A 23,491-nucleotide genomic window follows, 5' to 3' on the forward strand; every position below is an offset into this window, starting at 1 on the left:
CCCACGTTGCTGGACTGGGCTCACAAAAGCGGGGGGCTTGAGATGGCCTCCTTATTTATGGGTGGCACAGAGGGCGCAGGCTCGAGTAACCCTTTGATTACATCTGGGAGTCATTTTCTCGTTAAAAGCCAGAAAACCACTGTAGACACAGTATCCTTCCCCAGATGGAGAAAAATCACGTAGCCCTTTAATTTTCCATTGGTCAGAAAAAGCAATTTTTGATGCGTCACCAGCCTTCTGTTCCCTTAGTTCACCCTTTTTCTCGTGCCCAGGTTTCCTCAGGAATACCTGGGCATGTTAGAAGGGGTAAGGGATGGGATTAATGTCATTTGTTGTATCAGGACTGCGTTCTCTGCTTCTCCATCTGCCCTGTTGTTCCCTTTGATAATTTGGGAGATTTCCCTTTTGGTGTCCATGGCAGTGAATGACTGTTACTTGATTTGTTTGGTTTTTGAGCTGCCTCTGTGAGATCTCAGCCCCATACTTTACAGGGGGGTTTTTTGCATTCAAGTCCTCTTTCCATATAGCTCCATTGGCATGTAGAACGAGATAGGCATATTTAGAGCCTGTGTATACGTTTATAATCTTTCCTTCCCCTAGGGTTAAGGCTTGGGTTAGAGTTCGGCCTTCTGGGCTGCACAAAATTTTCACCTCTATGATGCTCTGCCCTCCTGAGCCCGTCCTTCCATGAACTGCCATCAGTAAACCATTCTACCTCAGGATTGTCAATGTCTTGATCTGTCATATCAGGCTGATAGGGATAAACCTGGTCAAGGTAGGAATGTATTACCTTTGGGATTTCAGCAGGCATCAGTGTAGTTGGGTTGAGAGTGTGGCAAGTTTTTAATTTTATTGATGTAGAGTTGATTTATAATGTTGTTAGTTTCTGGTGTACAGCAAAGTGATTGAGTTATATGTATATACTTTTCCATCTTTTCCGTTATGGTTTATTTCAAGATACTGAATACAGTTTCTTGTGCTATACAATACGACCCTGTTGTTTATCCTATTTATTAGTTTGCATCTACTAACCCCAAACTCCTAGTCCTTCCCTCCTCCAGGCAACCACAAGTCTTTTCTCTGTCTTGAGTGTTTTTGTTTCACAGATGATCCTTTCTGTAGTTTGAATTCCACAAATAAATGATATCATGTTATGTCTGACTTACTTCGCTTAGTATTTCTAGGTCCATCCATGTTGCTGCAAATGGTATTATTTCATTCTTTTTAATGGCTGAGTAGTATTCCATTGTATATATCTACATCTTTATCCACTACTCTACTGGACATTTAGGTTGTTTCCGAGTCTTGGTTATTGCAAATAATGCTGCAGTGAACACTGGGGTGCATGTATCTTTTCAAATTATAGTTTTGTCTGGGTATATGCCCAGGAGTGGGATTGCAGGATCCTATGGCAACTGTAGTTTTAGGAACCTCCATACTGTTTTCCCATAGTGGCTGCACCAATTTACATTCCCACCAACAGTGTAAGAGGGTTCCGTTTTTCTCAGTGTTGGGAGTTTTGAGGGTTACCTCTGGGGAGTCAAGAAGTAAACCCTGGTACTTAGTACGGTGGCCTCCAGTTAGCCAGTGGTGGCCTTTCATCTCTAGAATCCTTTGTACTTGATGTTGGGGGGCAGGGGTCTGGACTTCCAGTGGCTGTCCAAGGTAAGCTTGTTAGCTTCTTCCACTGATAAAGTGGTGGCAGCTGCTGGCCGAAAGCAGGAAGGCCAACCTCAGGGCACATCATCTAGTTGTGTGGAAAAATAGCCTATTGGCTGAGGAACTTCTAGTTTCTTTTAGGACCTCCAGAGCTTTTAGGGGGTTAGGACTTCTTTTAGGTCCCCTGCTTTTCAGCCAAATACAAAATGAATGGCTTTTTAAAATTGAGGAGACCCAGAGCAGGAGCTTTAATGAGGACCTGTTCGATACTATTAAAAGCCTTTTCCTGTGTTCTTCATCCCAAAGTAATGGTTCTGTATCTGGGCTTTAAATGGCTTCATATAGGAGCTTAGACATTAGCCCAAACCCTGGGATCCAGAGTAAGCAAAACCCTGCCTTTTTACCTTTGTAAAAAGGTACAAAGAAACGTCTTTGGGGCACTTAGGCCTAACATACTCGTTTTTTATCTTGCGACAGCTGTCTACTTCCAGGGTTTATAATGTGTCCCATGTATTTAACTTGTTGCATTGAGATTTGTGCCTTTTTCTGGGAGACCCTGTAACCCTGGACCTCAAGGAAATTAAGAACTTCAATGATGTTCTCACTTGAGTCTCCACGGTGGGGCTACATATTAATATATCATGTGCATACTGTAGCATAGCCCCTTTTAGGCCTATTTCCCTTGGTTCCTTTCCTAGGGCCTGGGCAAACACTGTGACTTGTCCCCAAACCCGTGGTAGGTAGTGTTGTCCAGGTGTATTGTTGCATCTGGCCCGAGTGGGGGTTAGTCCACTCGAAGGCAAACAGATTGTGAGGGATGAACTGGGATGTAAAAGGCGGCATCCTTGAGGTCGAGCAAAGTAAACCATTTAGCATTTTCAAGGACTTGGGCTAGTCTCTTATAAGGATTGGCCACAAGGGGGAGTATAGGAACTACTGCCTCTTTTACTGCTGAGGTCTTACACCATCCTATATCCCCCCATTAGGCTTAACTGACACAATAAGAGTATTGCATTGCGACTGACAGGGAACCAAGAGGCCATATTTTAAGAATTTATGTATGAGGGTTTGTAACCCCTTTTTTGCCTCTAACCTAATGGGGTACTGTCTCTGGTTAGGGTAAGCAGCTTCTGGCTTAAGGCTAGTTTCTGCAGGTTGGGCATTTATGGTCCTCCCAGGGACTCCTTTGTCCAGTTTGCTGCAGGGTTCACTGCTTGTAGAATATGGCTGGGAACAAGCCCTTGCTCTTGTGTTGATCTGCCTTGGCCAGGGTTAAGATAAGGGGCTGCTCTGCTCGGGGCCTCCTAACTGTAATATCACCTTGAGGGAGCCCAAAAGATCTCTCCCTAGTAGTAGGGTAGGACACTCAACTGAAAAGGCATGTTCAAAATGGCAAGTGAGAGCCCCAGTGAAGGGTACAAGGCTTGCCACTGACACCAGTCACTGCAGCTTTTAGAGGAAAGAGGCCCAGCGTGAGAAATCAGGGCAGAGTAAGTGGCTCCTGTATCAATTTAAAAACTTGACCTTACCTGCCACCAGGGGCTCAAGGGAGACAGACATCTTGTGGGGGCGGGGCAGGGGGAGCCGCGAGAATCCCTGGGCTGCTTCAGTCATCCAGCATGGCCATCTCAGGAGCAGGAGCCCCCATTCCCCTTGAGGACCAAGGGCAGTCCCATCTCCAGTGACTGGTCTGTTTGCAGACTGGGCAAGGCCCGGGAGCTTCTCCTGGTACTCATGGGCCCAACGGCCAGGTGACTTGCATTTGAAGCATTCCCCCTTGGTCTCGCCTCCGGACTGTTGGTTGAACCTTCTTGCCCCCTTTGGGTTGCCCTGAGGTTGCAAGGCATGGCTGACAGCAACAGCTATCAGTTTAGCTTGAGCCTTGGCCTGCCTTTTTCCATGTTGAGTTCTATCCTCTTCCTCAGTTTGATCTCCATTATTAAATATTCCAAAGGTCACCTCTAGGAGTTTGTGGGCCTAACTGTAACTTTCGGAGTTTTTGCCTAATATCAGGGGCAGCAGGGACTGACCCTTGGGAGCAGAGAGATCTGTTAGCAAATTTTCTAAAATGCCTCCACAAGCTGTCCCTGAAAGAGAACAGGGCTTTCTTCTTCCTCTTGGGTCACTTCCTTGACCTTTTCATAGTTGACTGGCTTCCAAATGCACTTTCTCGTTCCTTCTAATAGGCACTGGACCTTGTGACGCCTGGCCTTTCCCCCCCGCCAGGCAATTATAATCCCAAATGGGCTTATATGATTTGGGACTGCGTCCCAAACAACATAAATGTTGGGCTGGTCCCTGGCGAACTGGTCAGCGTACACTTGTGCTGCTGCCCATATCCTCTGCTTCTCCTCATGGGTACAGCAGGTAGATAAGACCATTTGGACGTCCTTCCAAGTTAAATCAAGGGCCAGGATTAGGGCTTGAAATCCATGAACCTACTAGGGTCTTCAGAAAATTGGCCCAGTCTTTGCATTAGGCTAAATCGGTTAAGAAAGGCGCATGTACTCTTGATTATGCCTTTGCCATTTGCCACTTCCCTAAGTGGGCATATTCTCCCTGATCCTGGGTGATAGGAAGTTCCACTATGGCTTATTCCAGCAGGACCAGCATTTTCAACCTGGGGTATCGTTGGGTACAGAAAGGCACAGGGAAGAAGGGTCTGGGATTGGCCAAGGGAATCTGGAGAAGTACAGGTACTTGTAGAGTAGGAAGGGCTCTGTTTCCCCCTTAAGACTTGGGATGTAGTTAAAAGAAGATTGTCTAGAATAACGGGAGGGTTCTGATTCCCCAGGTCTCTAATTACAGGAGCTGCATAGAGTGGGATTACTGGAGTTGGGTACAATGGAAGGTGGCACAAGGGCAAAGGAGTGTCGGTAGATGGTGAGGTAGGAGACTAGGCAACAGAAGAGTCCAAAATCATTCACCCTGCTTTCTTGGTAACAAAAATAAAACCTAAGGGGTCCTGTGAATTCTACCCGACATAGCATTAGATTTGGCAATGTTACGGGAGCAGTTTAGGAATGAGATTCAAGAAATCCTTTCCCCAAATGGCGCAAAATCCCAGCTTCCCGCCAAAAAGGGAAGCCTTAGAAAAGAAGAGAGACAGAGAGAGGGAGAAGGCAGCGGTCTCCAGGCGCAGCTGGGCAAGGCCCGTGATCTACCTTGAATCCAGGGATCCGAGTCAGGGCACCAAGGCCCTTAGACTGATGCTGATTTACGTCAAGGTCTCCAGCCGGATCACCGACAGTCCTGAAAGTCAGAAACCGCCCAAATGCAGACAGATGCCCAATCCTGCCACTTTTGGCAAGACCTGTTTTCACCCCCCAGACCCTTCCATCAAGGGGGCGCACCCTAAAGCCTCAGTCTTGCAAAATAATCAGACTGCGCGTGCAGTTTTCATACGAGGTGTCAGAAATTAAAGCAATTCATCACAGGCTCGGAACTGAATTTGGGAAACCAGGCCCAGCCCAGCCTTACCTATACAGAGAAGCAAATCTGGAAATTCCGACTTCCCGACGGAACTGGGGGCAGGGGGAAGCAGAAACGTGTAGAACGCTGAGGACCAAGATGGGTCTCAGGCGGAAGCTGGACCCGGGGGCTAGGTTGGCTGGCAGGTTTGGGCCACCTCCCCAACCCCCTCCGGGCCCGGTTCCTCCCTCGACCGTGGCGTACGGAACAAGAAAAACCGACCTCTCCAACCTCGTACTTGATCCGGAAAGAACTCAGGAGGCTGAGGCTCAAGCTTTTATAGAAACTGCCCCACCTCTGCGATTGGGCAATCTCAGCGGAAGTATCTCCCCTCTTCACCACTGATACGCTCCTTTCTCTACTCTCCATGTCTCCACCAATCGAGCCTTGACATTTCTTTTGGGGGCGGTCTCCCGGACCCGACACCCGAAGCTCCACCCTTTTGCAGAGGCCATTGAACTTAACTGTGAGCGACGGATATACATAGCCAATCAGAGTCCGATCTGCAACATAGAGTGATTCTGAAGCCACCAATCCCGCCCCGCAACATCTGAGCCGCCGGAAGTCGTAGTTTCTGAAGAGCCTCAAGTAAGGCGGCTGCCTGGGGCCCCGAGAGGCAGGGAACTGCAAATCCCGGCGGGCACAGCGCCTGAGCGCTTCCGGCTCGAACGTCCTGTCCCTTTCCCGGCCAGCGGTAGAGGGGGCACGATGAAGCGGGAGGGTGGCGCTGCGGTTCCCGAGCGGCCAAGGGCGGGTGAGTGTCCTAGCGGGGTGCCGGGCCTGGGGCTCGCGCCTTGGGCCCGCGCGGTGGGGCGAAGGGCCGGCGTGTTGGTGTCTGGGGAATGGGTCGGGCCTGGGGGGCGGGGCTGAGATGCGCCGGGGTCTCCCCCGTCAGTCCGTCTGTCTGTCAGCTGGTCCGTCACTCACTCCCTTTCTCCATTCTCTCCTTTATTCATTCCTTCTTCCTGCGTTTACTGATCGCCGCCGGGTGCCCAGCACTGTCGTAGGCGCGGGGAGACTGCGGAGAGCATGATCCCAGTTCTCCTAGGCTCTTCTCGTGCAGGGTTTGTCACCCTCGCCACTCTTGATACTTCGTGCCCATCATTCCCTGCTGTGCCTTGTAGGGTGTTGAGCAGTATCCCTGGTGTCCACCCACTAGATACCAGTAACCTCCCCCACCCCCGAGGTGACAACCAAAAATGTCTCCAGACATTTCCAAGCTCACCCCCTTTGAGAGCGGGTGATCTAGAGAGGGGCGCGGGATTGACAATACGCAGACACAGTCATGAGAATTTGTGATAGGTGCTATGAAAAAAAGAAGCAAGGTGTTGAGAAAGAGAGTACCGGAGGCTCCTGAATGGCTTGGGGAGGGGGCACCTACAGTGAGCATCCCATCCTGGAAAGTTGCTGGAAGAGCTTTTTGGGCAGAGGTAGCAAGATGTGCAAAGGCTCAGGGTGAGGAAGCTCAGCGGACACCAGCGGGTACTGGCAACGTCGTGAGAGGTGAATTGGTGAAAACACACCAGAGTGCAGGATGGGGATTATATTGTGCTTACAAGGGAGGCTGTTGGAGGACTCAGGCACAGGAGAGAGGGCATCAGATCTAAGTCTAGTAAAGAGCCTCTGGTTGTGAGTGGAGAATGGACTGCTGGATTCAGTGGGGAAGTAGGAGAGAGCGAGGAGGCTGACTTGTGTGCAGAGGAGAGTGGGTTGGAGCCCTCCTCTCCTAGTTCTCACTGGGTCTGGCTGCCCGGGCCTGGTTGTCTTGAGCCAAGTCAGGGTGGTCAGCTGCGGATGAGTCTGGGGTCCTGCTGGATCGCACCCTGCTCTAGTGGGGAGGGATTCCACCCTACTTTGCTGTGTCCCTTGCTTAGAGCTCTGTGCTGCCCAGCCTGTCAGCACACCCTTCTCCCATCCCTCAGACCCCTCCCCCCCCCCACACACACAGGTCCCCTCTCCTGGGGCCTGCCCACCCCCTGGCCTTTGCCAACTATGTGGACTCTCTCTTCCTCGTTCCTTTTCTTGGGCCTCTCCCTTCCCACACCCCTTCCCCTCTCCGTCATAAATTCCCACTTTCACTGCTCTGTGCATTCAAGTTTCTCCATGGAAACCCCAGGCCCTGTGTCTCAAGATGCCTGCATCCTATAGCAGTACTGTCTCCAGGAAGCCAGAACCTCCCTCGGGGGGGAGAGCAGGGAAAAGGGCAGTCTGGCTGAAAGAGACAGGCTGGGAAGGAGCATAGGGCCTGGCCTGCAGTGGACGTGAACCTTAGCCAGTTGGCTGGACAAAGGAATGGACAGTTTGGGAAATGGAAGAAGATGCAGTTGAAGGGCCTGAGCCGCTTGGGAGGCTTCAGCAGCCCAGACACGGTGATTTGGCCGCTAGCTGGCATGGCTTGGGGAGGGGCTGGCTTACATGCAAGGTGGAGCTCCTCAGTTTGCCCGCGGCAACAGAGGAAGCAGAAGGAACAGGGCTTTGGTCAGCCTTGGCCGTGACCCCTCGCTGGCTGTCTGTGCCTGGGGTGGCCTCTCGGCTTCCATTTTCAGTTTTCAGGGAGGAGCTGATGTCAGTGGAGCCTTCACTGTTAACTCACATGGCATCTCTCACAGTTCTTTCCAGACTTGGGTACATCCACTCCATTTAGTAGGTGAGAAATCCGAGGACCTGGCAGACAAGTAACTTGCCCAGAGTCGCACACCTATTAAGTGGCAGAAGCAGAATTTGAACTCAGGTCTGAGTCTGGCACTTGTGGGTGGGCACCTAGGACTTCAGACCTCTGGCTCAGACCCATGAAGATGGACCCACCAACCCCTCTCAGCAGATGCCTTCAGTGTCCGCTGTGCACTGGCTGTGGGGCAGAAGAGGTATGGTTGCTCCCCGGAGGAGCATGGAGTCAGGTGGGGCAGGCGAAGCAGGAGGTGGGCATTGGGGGGTTGCTGACGTCACTGTGCACACCTGGCCCTTGGCCGCCCTAGGCAGGAGGAGGCGGGCTGTCTGGAAGCCTTTTGGAGGGGTGAACAATCCCAGGAGCACCTAGGGAGGGCACCCAGCGGGGAAGGAGCAGCCCAGCAGACACCAGGACTGGAGGAATGTGCCAGAGGGCTGGATGGCGAGGGCTAGACGGAGGAGTGGGCTGGGCCAGACCTCTGCCCTCCACGCTCCCGGTCACCTCCAGACCCAGATCTGGTCCAGAGACTGCGTGCCCTTCTTGACTTCTACAGGGGAGCAAGAAGGAGGAAGCCCAGGAGACAGAAGCCACACAGGGAGCAATGAGAAAACGGCCAAGGGAGCCTGGAGGTGCAGACTGGGCCCAGGCACTGCTGGCCACTTGGCTCTTGGGCGAAGGCCCAGGGCCTGTTTCCATGAGTTTAGACCCACTAATTTAGGAACATGCTTCCCAGTTTCGCGCCTGCAGTTGAGGCTAGGCTGGGCACTGAAGTGGAGGGAAGGTGTGGACAGGAAAAAGTGGCCCTGCAGCCGGACACTGAGATAAGGGGATGCATGCCACCTCTTCCCAGAACATTCTCTCCCTGCTCTGGATCTGGCCAACCCCTTCCTCCAGAAAGCCCTCTGGATGTCCCCCAGGCTGGGCCAGGTTCCCACCTCATACATGGCCGTCAGATGTGGGGAAAAAAAGGATGGGGAGATGAGGCTGGCCCCAAGGGCACTGGGGAAGGGAAGGCATTCCCATTGCCAAGTGGGGGTTAAGGCCAGGTCGCAGAGCAGGAGAGACTCCCTCCCTCTAGCACAGGGGGCCGGGGAGGCTGGGGAGGCTGGACCTGGACAGGAAAGGCCAGGAGGCTGGGTGGAGGGTGCAAGGGGGCAGAGCCCTTGGGAGGGGAGGTCACAGCAGGTGTCTAGGCAGGCAGGTTTGAAACTTCTGGGGAGTCCGGGCTGTGGATACTGAGGGAAGGATGGCAAGGTGAGGGCAAAGGTCTGGGCTGAGTGCTGGGAGGGAAGGGAGGCCGGGCAGACCTCAGATCAGGGCCTGCTGAGGGGGTTCCCAACATCACACCCTGCCTACTTGGGATGGAAAAGGCATATGAAGGGGACTCCAGGAAACAGCCAGGGGAAGTGTGTGTGGCTTTGCTATGGCAACCGGGCCTGTGTCTATAGGATTTGGCAGCCTGGCCTGGGCTTGGGCCTGGGGGACTGGAGGCCCAGGGAAGGGCTTACTGGGGGGCTGTGCAGTCTGCAGGTGATGCCAGGGGCTGCATCTGGAGCTCCGGCCACAGTCCAGCCAGCTGGCCACCCACGGCTCCATGGCAGGAAGGGCCGAGGATTCCCGAGCCACCCACGCTCCTCCCTGGGGCAGTCAGTGCCAAACGTATGGCCTGACGGCATTTGTAGGGCAGTCCACCCCCTCGCTGGCTCAGCATGTGCTGTTCAGGGAACCCCACCACATCTGCTGCCTGGGGCTATCAGAGGAGCTGCCTTGAGGTGGGGCTCGGCCTCGTCTGGCCACCCCACTGCCCCTGCCCCCAGCTCTGGCATGGCCAGCCTAGGCCGCCGCTCCACTGGCTGCCAGCCACGGGACCATGCCTAACCCACACCCCCTCTGGGTACTTCCTAAGGGAAAGGGGGGTCATGTCCCACAGTCCTGAGGGTGAGGCCCCAGAAGATCCCTTTGGGCTCCCTCCAGGGGACAGGCTGAGGAGGGGCCCCAATGGAGCTGGCCTGCCCTCCTGCGCAGGCTGCTCAGAGAAGGGGGCTGGTGAGGGGCTTTCCTGAAGAGGGGCTGTAGTGGAGAAGTGCAGGGGCTGGGCCGTTCTGAGCAGATCTCTGGTTCCTCATTGGGCGGTGGGTGCACTGCAGGCCCCAGGAACCCCTTAGACATGGATGTGGGTGGACAAAGACCCCTGGGTCTTGACCCCTGGCTCAGGCGAGGCAGGGGACGGACTGCTCCTGCACGGACCCTAAGCATCCGTAGGTCCCACTCTCCCATCAGCCTTATCCAAGGTGGACAGCCCCATTTCCATCAGGACCTGGGGACTTTTCTCTTTCTGGGATAGAATCCCTGAGTCCCTCCCCTGGGCTCTGCTGAGGCACCTGGGAACAGGAGGTGTGGGGACTTGGCAGGGAGTGGGGAAGGACTGAGGGGAAGCCCTTTCTCGCCCTCCCCAACCCCAGGTCTCCCTAGTCGGCCCATCCCACGGTTTTTCCCAGTTTGAGAGAGGCCAGGCTCTGGGTTGGGTGAGGATTCTTGCTCTAGTTGACAACTTCCTGCCTGCCTAAGAGCCTCGGGCTGACTGTGGGGTGGGGAAGAGGCCTCCTCCCCTGGGGGGCCAGGGCACACCCCCAGGACAGCTGGGCCCAGCCTCCCTGTAGCCCCAGCCAGGGGAGTGCTGCGTGTGCTGTTGCGTTTCTGGGGTTTTAGCCTCCAGAGCCAGAGAATACTGGGGAAGACTATTATTGCGAAATGCAGCCCCCAGGGACCGGCCTGAGGGCAGGCCGAGGGCATCTTGCTCAATTCCGAGATGCTCTGGATGCAGTCTCCGGTTCTGGTTCCGGGTGGGCGGGGCGAGCAGGGTCTTCCCCCCACCCCCCTGTCCAGGGCTGGGGCTGCACACTGAACCCTGTGAACCGGGAAATGGTTCCCTCCCTCCTTCCCTCACTCAGCTTGGTTCACGGGCCAGTCTTGTACGTCCCCTACCGGGTCCTGTGTCATCGCCGCGAGCCTGATCGCTATTGGCTGTCTGCGGACTTTCCGGCTCGATTTGCATGTTGCCCTGCGGGCCCTGCGTGCCTTTCTGTTTACTTCACTTCAGAGTGCAGGACAGCCAGACGCCAGCTCTGCCAGGCTGCAGCAACAGGCACTTGGGCACCCGACACCGAAGGGGGGCGGGCAGCGGGCTGGCTGAGGTCCTGGGGGAGCGCCTGCTGTGGTCCTGGCCACCCGGACCGTGGGTGCCGCTTGCTGGAGCCAGCAGATGGCTTCTTGGCCCTGGGAGCTTGCACTGGAAGGAGCAGATGGATTGTAAAATCCAGGTCAGTGTCAGCCAGTGGCCTCCCTGTGACACCCCCCACTTCCGCCCCCGTGGTGCTAAGGCTGGAGCCAACCCTGGGTTTCCCCAAAGGGCGGAGCTTTTCATGCTGATGCGACGAGTCTTGGAGCTCCCACGCTCCACTGTCTGGGCCTCACCGCAGCCAGAGTGTCCTTACCCCAAGCGGGGCGGCCCCCAAGACTTCCTGCTTAGCGTGCAGACTCGCAGCGGGGCTGGAGGTGGGCTTCTGGACAAGCCCCTTTCACCCCTCTGCCTGAGGGCCTGGCGCTGCCCACTCTCAGGAGCCCCCGTCTCTCCCCTGAGAGGACAAGCCACCAGACAGCCTGGGCTGGGGCAGGCAGCCAAGCCCCTCGAGTCACAGCAGGGAGAGTGGTGGGCAGGACGGGGGGGCTTTGGCCAAGCTCTCAGGACCCCCTATCTAGCCAGACCCACAGGGGCTCAGAGCCCTGCGGGGGAGGTGCCTCATGGCAGTGCCAACTGCAGGGGCCAAGAGCCGCCCTGTCAATGCCTGAGTCTCAGAGTTTGGGAGGGTGGCGTGCAGGTGGCATTTGAAGGGGTGGGCAGCTTGGGAGCACGGTGCAGTGGGCGGGATATGCTTGAGAGCCCACCCCCTCCCTGCAGACCTGCAGGCCGGGTTGGGGGACCATTGGGTGGGCCCCAGGTCACACTGCTTGGCCATGGGGGGGTGGGGCGTGGACGTCGCTAGATGGTCCAGGTCAGGAGGACCTGGTGTAGAAGGTGCCAGAACCAGCTGGACTGTACAGTGGCTCTCTGCTGGACTCACAGTAGGGAGCAGAGAGCATCTCCTGCCTTCTCCCACAGTGCGGGGGCTTAGCAGCCCTTCCCCCCTGGAGCCTCACAGTCCTGCAGGACTCCAGACCACAGGGTGGGCCCCTGCCTGCCACGTGGCCCCAGGAGCAAGATGAGCCTGACCTCCTAGAGCAGTTCCTGATGCTGGTCTGATGGCTGGGCCGGGCACCAGGCAATGAGCCCACAGTCCAGGGGATGCTGCTGGGGGTCTCCTGAGGTGGAGAGCTCAAGTGGGCCTGTTGACAGCAGTCCTGAGCGTGTGACCTTCCTCCCCGTGGTGAGCTTGGCTTCAAGGCGGCGGTCTCGTGGCTCTCAACACAGCTGACCGCTGCAGGGGGAGACTGTGCTCCTGGCTACAGACTGTTGAGGGTCCTGACATGGGGAAGACCGCTCCCAGGGGGTGCCTGCTGATAGGGCCACCACAGGGTGGGCACTGTCTCGGGAATGGAGCAGCTCTCCCTGGGGTCCCGTCCTAGTGTGAGCTGCTGACTGGGTCTTCTTTTCTTTCTAATCTCTTCCTACTCTGTGGATACATCTGGGCCTGGCCAGCTCTCTCAGGGCCCATCTAGCCCCTCTCTTCTTGGGTGGGAGTCACCAGAGACCTGGGATGATTCCCACCGTGCCTTCTCCCTGTCACCCCAGCCCTTGAGACTGGGTCACACTGGGGCACCCTTTGTTCCTGGAGTGGGTGACCTGCACAAGGTCAAGAGTCAGAGCTCTTTGCTCCTCCCCTGCCTGAAGGGGCTTTCTGCATGTGATGAGGCTGGTGAGGGGCTGGGCTCCAGGTACGGCACCCACAGGTTTTCTGTGGGCATGGCCAGCATCCCCGACATCCTGCAGACCAGGCAGCTTCGGCCTGACCACACCTGCCCTGGCAGGAAACAGGCCTGTGGCTTTGTCCTGCTGTGTATACCCAGCCTTGACCCCAGGGACATTCAGACATCAGACCCAGAGGAGCAGACAGACCAGGGGTGAGGGGCTCTCCAGCTCGGGTGGAGCTGGTGGGCTTTTCCAAAGGGCTAAGCCTTAAAGCAAGGTAGAACTGAGTGTCAGCTGCCTGCTTGCACCCAGGGTCTCCTCCTTTCCTCTGGCCTGTGCACACCTGGGACGGGAGGGAGGGGAAGGGACTTTGCCCGCATGGACCTGCCCTTGTTGGGATTGGTGGTGGAGAGAGACTGAAGCGTGCCCTGTGGTGGACTGGCCAGAGGGGGCCTGCCTGTGTGGAGCAGCCCCACCAACTGACAGGGGCTTGGCCAACACCTCCAAAGCCCTTCATTTGTGCTCCACCCATAGGGGATGCTGCCCGAGGACCTTAGATGCCTCTCTAGAGCATGAGCTCGGGCAAGAGCGCCCGCTACAACCGCTTCTCCGGGGGGCCTAGCAACCTTCCTACCCCAGACGCCGCCACCGGGGTAAGGGGGACACCCTCGGGGAAGGGTCTGCCTCTGTGCACACCCCACATACCCAGGGCCCCAGAAGAGCTTCCAGAGCAGTCCTCTCCCTACCTGGAGGTCCCTCGGGTGGGCCATGCCATGTGTGTGGTTGGCATGTCCGAGTATATGCACGCATGTGGACTCGTTAGTGGGAAAGCATGTCAGCTCATGTCCACGTGTGTGTCCACATCCTCGCTGGGGTCAAGGCCAAGTCTCATCTGTTCTCTCTCCAGACCAGAATGGAAACGACCTTCGGGCCCGCCTTTTCGGCTGTCACCACCATCACAAAAGGTGAGCCTGTGAGCCCAGGCCAACCTGGGCTGGGCAGGAGTCCCCCATCCCGCTCCCTCCTGTTGCACTGCCCATCCTCCTCCCACACCCCCACATCCTCCTGCACCTGCCTCCCGGGGCCTCACCTGCCGCCTCTCTGGGGTGGGCTACCCGACTTCCCCGGCACCACTTTGCACACCTGTCCTTTATCAAGTGACCCCTGACTCGTCCCACCCAGGCTTCTAGCAGCCTCTGAAAGGTCAGGACTGGGGACCAGGCTGGGCATGGGGAGGTGATAAGAAGTACTCACGGGGTCCTTTCCTGAGTCTGGTCCCATGGTTGAGCCCTCAGCACTGTGTGTTCTGGGAGGTGGTGAGGAACTAGACCACGAGGACACAACCTCATTCCCGAAGACACGAGGGCATGGGGCCCCTCCTGTCAGGACCAGTGCTTCTGGGGAGCAGTGTGTGTTCTTTTGCCTTTTCAGGACTCTGCCCCTCGTAGGAGGGCACCAGCTGCTAATTAGTTTTTTAATTGCTTTTCCATGGTATCTTCTGGGTACACTTTTCGGCGGGGTCACCAGGCTGCCGTGGACATCTGCTCACACAGGCTCCTTTTTACCGCTGGGTGACCCCCTCGGGGGCTGTGAAAGAGCTCTCTTTTTTTCTTAGATGTTCTTTTCTGAGGAAAAAGCAAATAAACATACCCCTTAATTGCATCACCCGAGTAATTGTTCTTTAATTTCTTATCTACTTTTGGAAACCATGTAGCACCCTGTCATGGCAGTCAAAAGCTCCTGGGCAGAGAGTAACGGGGGCCTGTCTCGCCCGTGGCCAACCCAGCGACCCCCTCAGTGTCAGGGATGGTCAGAGCCAGTGACCAGGCACGAACAGTTGCCTCGCCCAGCCCCTCTCATTACAGACAGAGAAACTGAGGCCCAGTCACAGGGCAGCCAGTTGAAGCCTGGATCATGAACCAGGCCTTTGGGGCTGCTTGTTGACAGCTGGCCCTGGCTGGGGCCTGAGACCAGTGTTGGCCACTGTAGGCCTCTGGCTGCTGCCTTCAGGGCCTGTGAGGCTGGCTCCTGTTCCCACGTGGACCCCTGACCAGTGCCTTCTCTGGGCAGCCGGGGTGACGTGCAGGAGGAGGAGGGACATGCCTTCAGCAGCCTTCCCTGTAGGAGGCCAAGAGGGCCTGTGGCCGGTTCCTGATTCTGGCCGCACCAGGGGAGGAGGTGGGCGGAGAGGGGACCTAGACCACCAGACTGCCATCCTGGCCCCACCACGTACCAGCTGAGGGGGGGGGCCTCGGACCTCTCTGCCCGTGGGTGGCAGGGCTGGGGCTGGGAGCTTCTGGGCACAGCACTGGGACTGTCCAGGGCAGGCTGAGCCTTGCGGGTGAGCTGCAGGCACTGGTTAGACCTGGGGAGGCAACCACAACCCCCAGCTCAGCCTCCGCCCCTGCCTGGCCCATCTGCGAAGGAGCCCACTGCCTGCCACGGTGGTCAGGCCTCCCCGCACGCCCCGCTCGCAGCATCTCAGCCCTCTTTTCTTCGCAGCCGATGGGACGAGCACATACAAACAGCACCGCAGGACGCCCTCTTCCTCCAGCTCCCTCGCCTACTCCCCGCGGGACGAGGAGGACAGCATGGTAGGTCTGCGCCTTGCTCCCCCGTCCCCACCCCTCCAGAGCCCGCCTCCCACCATGCCCTCCCTCCAAGCGCCCGGGGCCCAGGAGGAGCTGAAGGTGGGGGCTGAGCCGCGAGCTCAGGTCAGAGGGTGAAGCAAGCTGGTGTCAGGGGCCCAGCATGTGCGACACCCTGAGGCCTGAGCACCCATGGCTGGGTTTCCAGAGAGAGGCTCTGGTGAGGGTGGCTGAGCCAGAGGGTGTGGCGCCTGCAGGCTGAGAGGAGGCAAGTTTGGCTCCATCTTGTGGGGGTGGGAGCCACAGAAGGTTCATTCGGGAGGGTAACAAGATCAGATCCCCATTTTTTTTTTTTTTTTTTGGGCTGCGTTGGGTCTTTGTTGCTGCACGTGGGCTTTAGTTGCGGTGAGTGGGGGCTAATCTTCTTTGCGGTGCGCAGGCTTCTCATTGCAGTGGCTTCTCTTGTTGCGGAGCACGGGCTCGAGGGCGCACAGGCTCAGTAGTTGTGGCGCACAGGCTTAGTTGCTCCACGGCATGTGGGATCTTCCCGGACCAGGGCTTGAACCTGTGTCCCCTGCATTGGCAGGTAGATTCTTAACCACTGCACCACCAGGGAAGTTCCCAGACCCCCATTTTTAAAGCTTCCTCTGTTGCTGAGCAGAGGATGAATGGGTGGGTTGCCGGGTAGAGGCAGAGGCCCCGAGTCTGGGGTTTCTGACGAGGGAGACGGGGTTCAGCAGGTGGGGAGAGATGGACAGGCCCAGGCTGGGGTCAGTGAGGAAGGGCTTTGGGTCAGAGTTGGAGCTGGCTGTCGGTGCCCAGGCCACGTGGCCAGGGTCACAGTGGCCATTCCCTGTTTGTCTGTCCTCGCCCGGCTCTGGGACTGCTGCAGGAAGCGAAGGCTGGCCCGGCTGGTGGGCGCTGCCCGGGTGAGGGAGGTCCCTGTCTGCGGGCATGCTGGGGACACTGATCTCTGCTGCACCTGCTCGGGGAAGCCGGGCCCTGGAACTGCCCGGCCAGCCTCCCTCTGCCCGCGGTGGGTCCCACACCCCAGGCTGGCGGGGAGGGGATCATTCCAACAGTCCCCACACCCACAGAGGCTCAGACAGAGGCAGCCAGGCCCCAGAGTGGCTGGGACCTAGAGGGGGCAGGTGGGCTGGGCGTGGAGGCAGGAGGTTTATGGCTCATGAATGAAGCTTCGGGCCAGGAGGGGAAGAGCGTGGAGAGCGATTGCTCTTGGAGTATCTCTTCTGGAGGGTTCCAGGCCCAGAGGGGAGGAAGGGACAGTACCCCTTGCCCTGGCACTCCCCCAGATCCGTGTTTCTGGTGGCTCAGGCAGAGACGAGCACCCGTGGCCCCCCCTCCTGCTCTCAGAAGCTTGGCTGGGGTTTGGTGGGGGTGTCCCCGCCTCCCCCCAGGGAGCCTCACTGGCCTGGGCTAGTGTCCCCGGCCAGGACGGCCAGGCGGGTGGCTGAGCCCAGCGGGCACCTGGAGCCCTGCAGCTTCCCGTGGCCAGCCTTCCACCCCCTTCCCTCCAGCAGTCTGGGGGCCGTGGCCACCCCCGCCCCAGGATTGGCTGGTGGAGGTGTCCCCTCTGCGGCCTACATTCCCTCACGGGAAGCAGGAAGCAGGCCGAGCGTGTCCTCGTAGAATTGAATAGCAGGAAGTCTCTCCATTTACACAAAGAAAGTTGGCAGATGTGAGCAGGCGTCCCAGCCACAGGGCCGGGACTGCCAGGCAGGCGGGGCCTGGGCATCACAGCGGCTCCCCGCGCACAGCCGGGCCGTGGGCTAAGTGGGCGCCCACTGGGACGGGGGTCCGAGCCCGGCCCTCCTGCCAGCTGACGGCCGCCTGTCTGCCCGCAGCCCCCCATCAGCACCCCGCGCCGCTCTGACTCGGCCATCTCTGTCCGCTCCCTGCACTCGGAGTCCAGCATGTCCCTGCGCTCCACGTTCTCTCTGCCCGAGGAGGAGGAGGAGCCGGTAGGTGTGGCCGGGCAGGCTCGGTGCAGACTCCAAGGGACCCTCCCCGTCCTGGGGCGGTGGGGGCACCTTCCCCGCAGGCCCTGATCGGGGCCCCTGATCCGCACGGGTCCACGTCAGGGACTCGGGGGGCTGGGCTGGGTCCCCCAGGCACGTTCTTCTCACTCCCCACCCCAGGGGCTGCCCAGGCATCAGCTTTGGGAATGAAAGGCGGGTCCCACATGGGGCCCTTTCTAGTCTCTGTCCCAGGGAGAGGGTAGGTGTCATGGGGTGAGGGCATGGCTGGAGGGGTCCTTCCTGCTCAGGTCTGCTGGAGCTCAGGCCCAGCCCTAGCCTTCAGCGGACTCCTCCTCTCAGGACACACCCCGGCCGAGGTGCTTCCACCCCAAGAGGGCAGCCCAGGCCCGCAGGGGAAGGGGCTGGGTGCCCTGGGTGCCTGCACCCATGTCAGCAGTCCCAGGCCCCACCCTCACCCAGCCCTGCCTGTTCTAGGAGCCGCTGGTGTTTGCCGAGCAGCCCTCGGTGAAGCTCTGCTGCCAGCTCTGCTGCAGTGTGTTCAAGGACCCTGTGATCACCACGTGTGGGGTGAGGCTGCCCCTCCCCGACCTGTGCAGCACCGTGAGGCCCCTTTCATGGGGAGCCTTGGCCTCGCTCACAGGCCTGGTCTGGCCCCCAGCAGGTGCCCTTTGCAGTGGGCACGGGGTGGGGGCAGCTCTGCGGCCACACCCCAATCCGCCCGTTGTCTCCACAGCACACCTTCTGTCGAAGATGCGCCTTGAAGTCAGGTAGGGCCCTCTCAGCCTAGGCTCAGCCACCTTTATTCCCCAGCGGCGGGGAGGTCCCTCCGGGGAGGTCCGGCCTGGGCCCAGCACTGATGGAGACCCTGGCTGCACAGCTGCTTCTCCCTAGTCCTCCTGCAGCAGTGGTTCCTGGGTGACTGCTCGGGCCAGGCTCAGGCCAGGCTCAAGACCTTGACAAGCATGGCAGCTCAGAGCCTGCCCCACGGGGGGTGTGGGTGGGCCTTCTGGGCACAGCGCCCACTCTCTCGGACGCTGCCCCTGCTGTCAAGGCTGCCGGCCTTACCGTCTCAGGCCTTAGCGGCTGGCCCAGGGCTGGCCCTCTCCATGCTGTGTCCCCAGCTCTCTTGGCCCTGCCCCAGACTCTCAGGTCAACTGAGAGGCCTCTGCCACCACCTGCTCACACAGTGGTCATTCTCGGTGGCCCAGCCGTGCACCCTTTCCTGTTCCGGGTGCCCCAGAGGGAAAGTAGATAGGTGGATTAGGCCCCTGACAGAGGCTCAGCCCACCCAGCTGAGAGAGCGTGTTCCAGGCCTGCCGCCCACCAGGGAATGGTCTCCCCCAGAGCAGCCTGGCCACAGTGCCCAGGGCAGGGCTGCCAGGGGAGATGGTGGCCGGGTGGGCTGTGGGGTCAGCATGCCCTCCCCCCCAGAGAAGTGTCCCGTGGACAATGCCAAGCTGACGGTGGTGGTGAACAACATCGCGGTGGCTGAGCAGATTGGCGAGCTCTTCATCCACTGCAGGCACGGTTGTCGGGCAGTGGGGGGCGGGAAGCCCACTGTCTTTGAGGTGGACCCCCGAGGGTGTCCCTTCACCATCAAGCTCAGCGCCCGGAAGTAAGTGCCCCCCTCCATCCCCAGTCCCCACCCCCCAGGGGTACTGAGAACTGGTGCCCCTGGGGACTCAGCCTCCCCCCACCCACGTCCCACCTCCCCCAGGGACCACGAGGGCAGCTGTGACTACAGGCCTGTGCGGTGCCCCAACAACCCCAGCTGCCCGCCCCTTCTCAAGATGAACTTGGAGGCACACCTCAAGGAGTGCGAGCACATCAAGTGTCCCCACTCCAAGTACGGGTGAGTGGGCGGGGGTGGGCACACGGGGCTGCCCCGGGGTGGGGGTGGGCGGGCCTGAGGGGGCGAGTGGGCCTGGGCTGGCATTCACGGTCCCTCCTTCAGCAAACCTTGGTTGAGATCCGCCTGTCTGCCGGGCTCTGGGGAGACGACCTTAGCGGGAACCACACCATCGTCTATGTAATTACAAACCGAGGTACAGGTGCTGAGGAGACCTACGCACCATGGGAACACGGGGGACGGAGCGGTCAGGGAGCTGCGGGTGGTTGGGGAAGGCACGAGCTGAGAACGAATGCATGCGTGGGCACGAGCCAGGCAAAGACCTGGGTGAGGGCTTCCGGCAGCTGGCGGAATTGAGAGCAGAGGGGAGGTGGGGTGGGAGAAGAGGCAGCAGCTGGCTCTTTAGGGCGGAAGCTGGTGAGGTGGTGGAGGAGCCCTTGAAGAGCTCTGAGCAGGAGTGAAGTGACTGGATTGCTGGGTAGAAGCAGGATGGGTAGGTGGGTTGGTGGGCATGCAGGTATGCAGAGGATGGTGGCCCATCGGGGCTGCAGTGGGCACAGAAGTGGGATTTGAGAGAGATTCTTGGGGTTGGGGAGGCAAAGGGAAGGGCCCAACTGGGCGGGCAGTTGAGCAGGTGGGCAGGGCAGCTGTCTTGTCCCTCCAGGTGCACGTTCATCGGAAACCAGGACACATATGAGACGCACTTGGAGACCTGCCGCTTCGAGGGCCTGAAGGAGTTCCTGCAGCAGACGGATGACCGCTTCCACGAGATGCACGTGGCGCTGGCCCAGAAGGACCAGGAGATCGCCTTCCTGCGCTCCATGCTGGGCAAGCTCTCAGAGAAGATTGACCAGCTGGAGAAGAGCCTGGAGCTCAAGTTCGGTGAGAGCCTGGGCCAGAGGTGGCAGGGGTGCAGCCCCTCCTCCTGGTCCCTGACACCCTTCTCCTGGTCCCTGCTACACAGATGTCCTGGATGAAAACCAGAGCAAGCTCAGCGAGGACCTCATGGAGTTCCGGAGGGATGCGTCCATGTTGAATGTGAGCGGGCAGGGGCCAGATGCAGGGAGGTGGGGTGGGGTGGGGGACACAGGACCATCTCTCAGCTTGGGTCCCAGCAGGAGGCTTGTTCCCACTTATGATTAGGTGTCTGTGCTGGGAGGGCTGTTGCTGCATCTGCCCTGCCCCGGCAGAGCTCAGGCCTGGGGCCATGGAGGGCTGTGGAGCCCCGCCCACCCCACCCTCTGCTCTACTCTTGGCTTCACAGGACGAACTGTCCCACATCAATGCACGGCTGAATATGGGCATCCTAGGATGTGAGTATGGGCCCACTGCCGCTCTCGCCACCATCCCCGAAGCCCCCTCCAGTTCCCCCATCACCAGTTCCCCCATCTCTCTGTAGCCTACGACCCGCAGCAGATCTTCAAGTGCAAAGGAACTTTTGTGGGTCACCAGGGCCCCGTCTGGTGTCTCTGCGTCTACTCAATGGGGGACCTGCTCTTCAGCGGCTCCTCTGACAAGACCATCAAGGTGGGTAGGGTCCTGCCTAGGGGCTTGGCAGCCTGGCAGGGCAGGGGTGGGCATTGTACACCAGCCTCTGCCGGCTCCAGGCCTGCCCATGGATGGGGCTTTCTCCCCTCCCCCCATGCTCACGTCATTCCTGCCATGGTGCCCCCTGCCACTGGGCTGACCCTGCTGGGACCTGCCCTGATCCTGGTCTCTGCAGGTGTGGGACACATGTACCACCTACAAGTGTCAGAAGACGCTGGAGGGCCATGATGGCATTGTGCTGGCACTCTGCATCCAGGGGTGAGTACAGGCACACGTGTGTCCACAGACCACAGGGCCCATGTGGAGCTGGGGATGGGAGGTCCTGTGGACCGTGAGCTTGAGTCCGTGGCTGCGCATGTCCTAGAGTGGCTCTGTCTGCTCCTCCTGGGAGACGCCCTTGACCCTGAGCAGGGCTGAATCATGGGTGGCAGCATGTGGGCCTTCCACCTCTGAAGCTGTACATTCACAGAGCAGAGCCTTGGCCCTGGAGAGCCTCAGGCAGCCAGAGGACAGAGGTGGGACCAGAGAGTGGAGGCAGGGGCTCAGCTACTGCTGGCCTACAGCCAGAGCCCGGGGCGCAGCACCACAGAGAAGCCTGCCTGGCCACCCCGTCACTCCCAGGGTGCCCCTTCTAGACCTTCCCTCATGTCTTGTGTCATGAGGCTTCATGTTGTGGGCATGAGTGTGTGAGTGTGTGTGTATGAGAGAGAGATGCTGGCTCACAGGAAGCAACAGCTTGACTGCCAGCAACACTAACAGGGGTAATTACCTCCCAGCTCAGCTGTCAGATGCTTGCCAGGCAGGCACGGGGCTGGGCCTCCACTTCCAAGGTCCCCTCGCTGAGACAGGAAAACCGAGGCTGGGCTGAGCAGTGATCCTGGCAATGGCCCAGGCTGCTGGTTCCCAGTGGCCAGTGCTCCCCCAGCCTGGCCAGGGCATTGTCAGCGAGGGTACTGGCTTCTCGCACCCTGACACCTTGGCTTTGCTTCCCCAGGTGCAAGCTTTACAGCGGCTCAGCCGACTGCACCATCATTGTGAGTGGGGCCGGCGGGCGGGCCGGGACCCCCAGGCTCGCTGTGCCACTGGGACCTGGGCTCGGCTGGGGCCTAAGGCTTCCCGTCCTCCCTCCCGCCAGGTTTGGGACATCCAGAACCTGCAGAAGGTGAACACGATCCGGGCCCACGACAACCCGGTGTGCACGCTGGTCTCCTCACACAACATGCTCTTCAGCGGCTCCCTGAAGGCCATCAAGGTCAGGCAAGGTGGTGTACGTGTGTGCGGGGCGGCAGGGTGCCGGTGCCTGCCCCCCAGGCCTGCGCTCACGGCCGCTCCCACAGGTGTGGGACATTGTGGGCACCGAGCTGAAGCTGAAGAAGGAGCTCACTGGCCTCAACCACTGGGTGCGGGCCCTGGTGGCCGCCCAGAGCTACCTGTACAGCGGCTCCTACCAGACAATCAAGGTGCACCCTCCCTGTGCCAGCTCCATCTGCCCTGCCCCCACACTGCCAGCGTGGGGAGACCCTCACATGCACCCTGGGTGGTGGGTGGGCTGCTGAGAGGCCCAGGGGATGAGGCACCTGGCCTGGGACTAAGTGGCCCGCACTTGCCCATAGATCTGGGACATCCGGACCCTCGACTGCATCCACGTCCTGCAGACATCTGGCGGCAGCGTCTACTCTATTGCCGTGACGAATCACCACATTGTCTGTGGCACCTACGAGAACCTCATCCACGTAAGAGTGGATGCCAAGGGGCAGGGTCTGACTCTGGGCCCCTGTCTTCCTCGTCTGTCTCTGACCTGCCTGTGCCACCCCCTCAGGTGTGGGACATTGAGTCTAAGGAGCAGGTGCGGACCCTGACAGGACACGTTGGCACTGTGTACGCCCTGGCGGTCATCTCAACGCCAGACCAGACCAAAGTCTTCAGCGCATCCTACGACCGGTCTCTCAGGGTGCGAGCTGGCCTACCAATGGTGGGAGGCTCAGGGCGGGTGCCAGGCCTGGGCGGTCCTCATGTCCCATGTGCCCCCAGGTCTGGAGTATGGACAACATGATCTGCACGCAGACTCTGCTGCGTCACCAGGGCAGTGTGACTGCGCTGGCTGTGTCCCGGGGCCGGCTCTTCTCAGGAGCCGTGGACAGCACCGTGAAGGTCAGTGCCTTGGCTCAGGCCATCCAAAGGGGCTGCATGGAGGGAAGCGGGGGTGGGGGAGTTGGGATCTAGCGGCCCTGGGCAGGGGGCAGTGAAGGGCAGGTATGGACAGCAGCTGGCTCTGGGGCTGGATGGCCAAAGGAGCACCTGAAACAGAGCCTTTCCCCTGCAGGTGTGGACTTGCTAACAGAATCCAGGCCAGGTCTTGGCTTCCTCTGGGCCTGACCTAGGCCTGTCCGAGTCCGGCGAGCCACATGGCTGGTCTTGGGGGTCTCTGCCTGCCCCATGGGAACAGGCAGGCAGACTCAGCCAGGCAGACAGTGCCCTCCCTGCCCTGCGCCCAGTGAGCCTCCCTCTGCTTGGCCTTGTCATCGTCACTGCCAGGACAGTGCCCAGCCCGTCTGGGTGCCAGGTACGACGCTCACCAGGCCCACCCTCCATCCCCACTCCAGATGGACTGTGGGCCTTTTTACTCACCTTTTCTACTGTTTTTAGACTGTATATAAATTTGATTACTTCCTGATTGAAATAAAAGCTGCACAGACTGTGGCTTTGAGTGGGGATGGTCCTCAGGGGGAGGAAGAGGCCACCTGAGGACGTTGGGGAGCACAGGCACCAGCAGCCAGTGGGAGAGAAGCTGGGCAGGGACCA

At 59.0% G+C, this 23,491-nt stretch overlaps 2 protein-coding genes across 8 annotated transcripts in view; one reads left to right on the top strand and one right to left on the bottom strand.

Moving 5' to 3' along the window:
* Window positions 1-10,853, bottom strand: part of LOC309613155 (uncharacterized protein) — a gene marked incomplete at its 5' end in the record, with an annotated part of 30,714 nt that extends 19,861 nt beyond the window's left edge. Inside the window, 3 exons of the mRNA XM_082359711.1 lie at window positions 4,824-4,911; window positions 5,140-5,383; window positions 10,784-10,853. Coding sequence (XP_082215837.1) covers window positions 4,824-4,911; window positions 5,140-5,383; window positions 10,784-10,853 — 402 coding nt within the window. The remainder of the gene's footprint in view (window positions 1-4,823; window positions 4,912-5,139; window positions 5,384-10,783) is intronic.
* Window positions 5,732-23,389, top strand: TRAF7 (TNF receptor associated factor 7). Of its 7 annotated transcripts, XM_082360418.1 has the most exons (22): window positions 5,763-5,884; window positions 7,740-7,994; window positions 13,239-13,357; window positions 13,612-13,669; window positions 15,207-15,298; window positions 17,158-17,274; window positions 17,767-17,859; window positions 18,026-18,059; window positions 18,724-18,907; window positions 19,010-19,144; window positions 19,806-20,023; window positions 20,106-20,179; window positions 20,406-20,454; window positions 20,541-20,668; window positions 20,865-20,947; window positions 21,684-21,723; window positions 21,825-21,941; window positions 22,027-22,149; window positions 22,303-22,422; window positions 22,509-22,640; window positions 22,721-22,840; window positions 23,013-23,389. In XM_082360418.1, the coding sequence occupies exons 3-22, from the start codon at window positions 13,277-13,279 to the stop codon at window positions 23,025-23,027; spliced, it is 2,013 nt and encodes a 670-aa protein (XP_082216544.1). In that variant the 5' UTR covers window positions 5,763-5,884; window positions 7,740-7,994; window positions 13,239-13,276; the 3' UTR covers window positions 23,028-23,389. The 7 variants fall into 7 exon arrangements, with proteins under 7 accessions (XP_082216549.1, XP_082216543.1, XP_082216544.1 ...); XM_082360423.1 differs by lacking the exon at window positions 7,740-7,994 and having other exon boundaries at window positions 5,732-5,884; window positions 19,010-19,138; XM_082360417.1 differs by lacking the exon at window positions 7,740-7,994 and having other exon boundaries at window positions 5,733-5,884.
* Window positions 23,390-23,491: the final 102 nt, after the last annotated feature.

This window comes from Balaenoptera borealis (genome assembly GCF_965194805.1).
Source record: "Balaenoptera borealis genome assembly, chromosome: 16".
NCBI classification, from domain to species: Eukaryota; Metazoa; Chordata; class Mammalia; order Artiodactyla; family Balaenopteridae; genus Balaenoptera; species Balaenoptera borealis.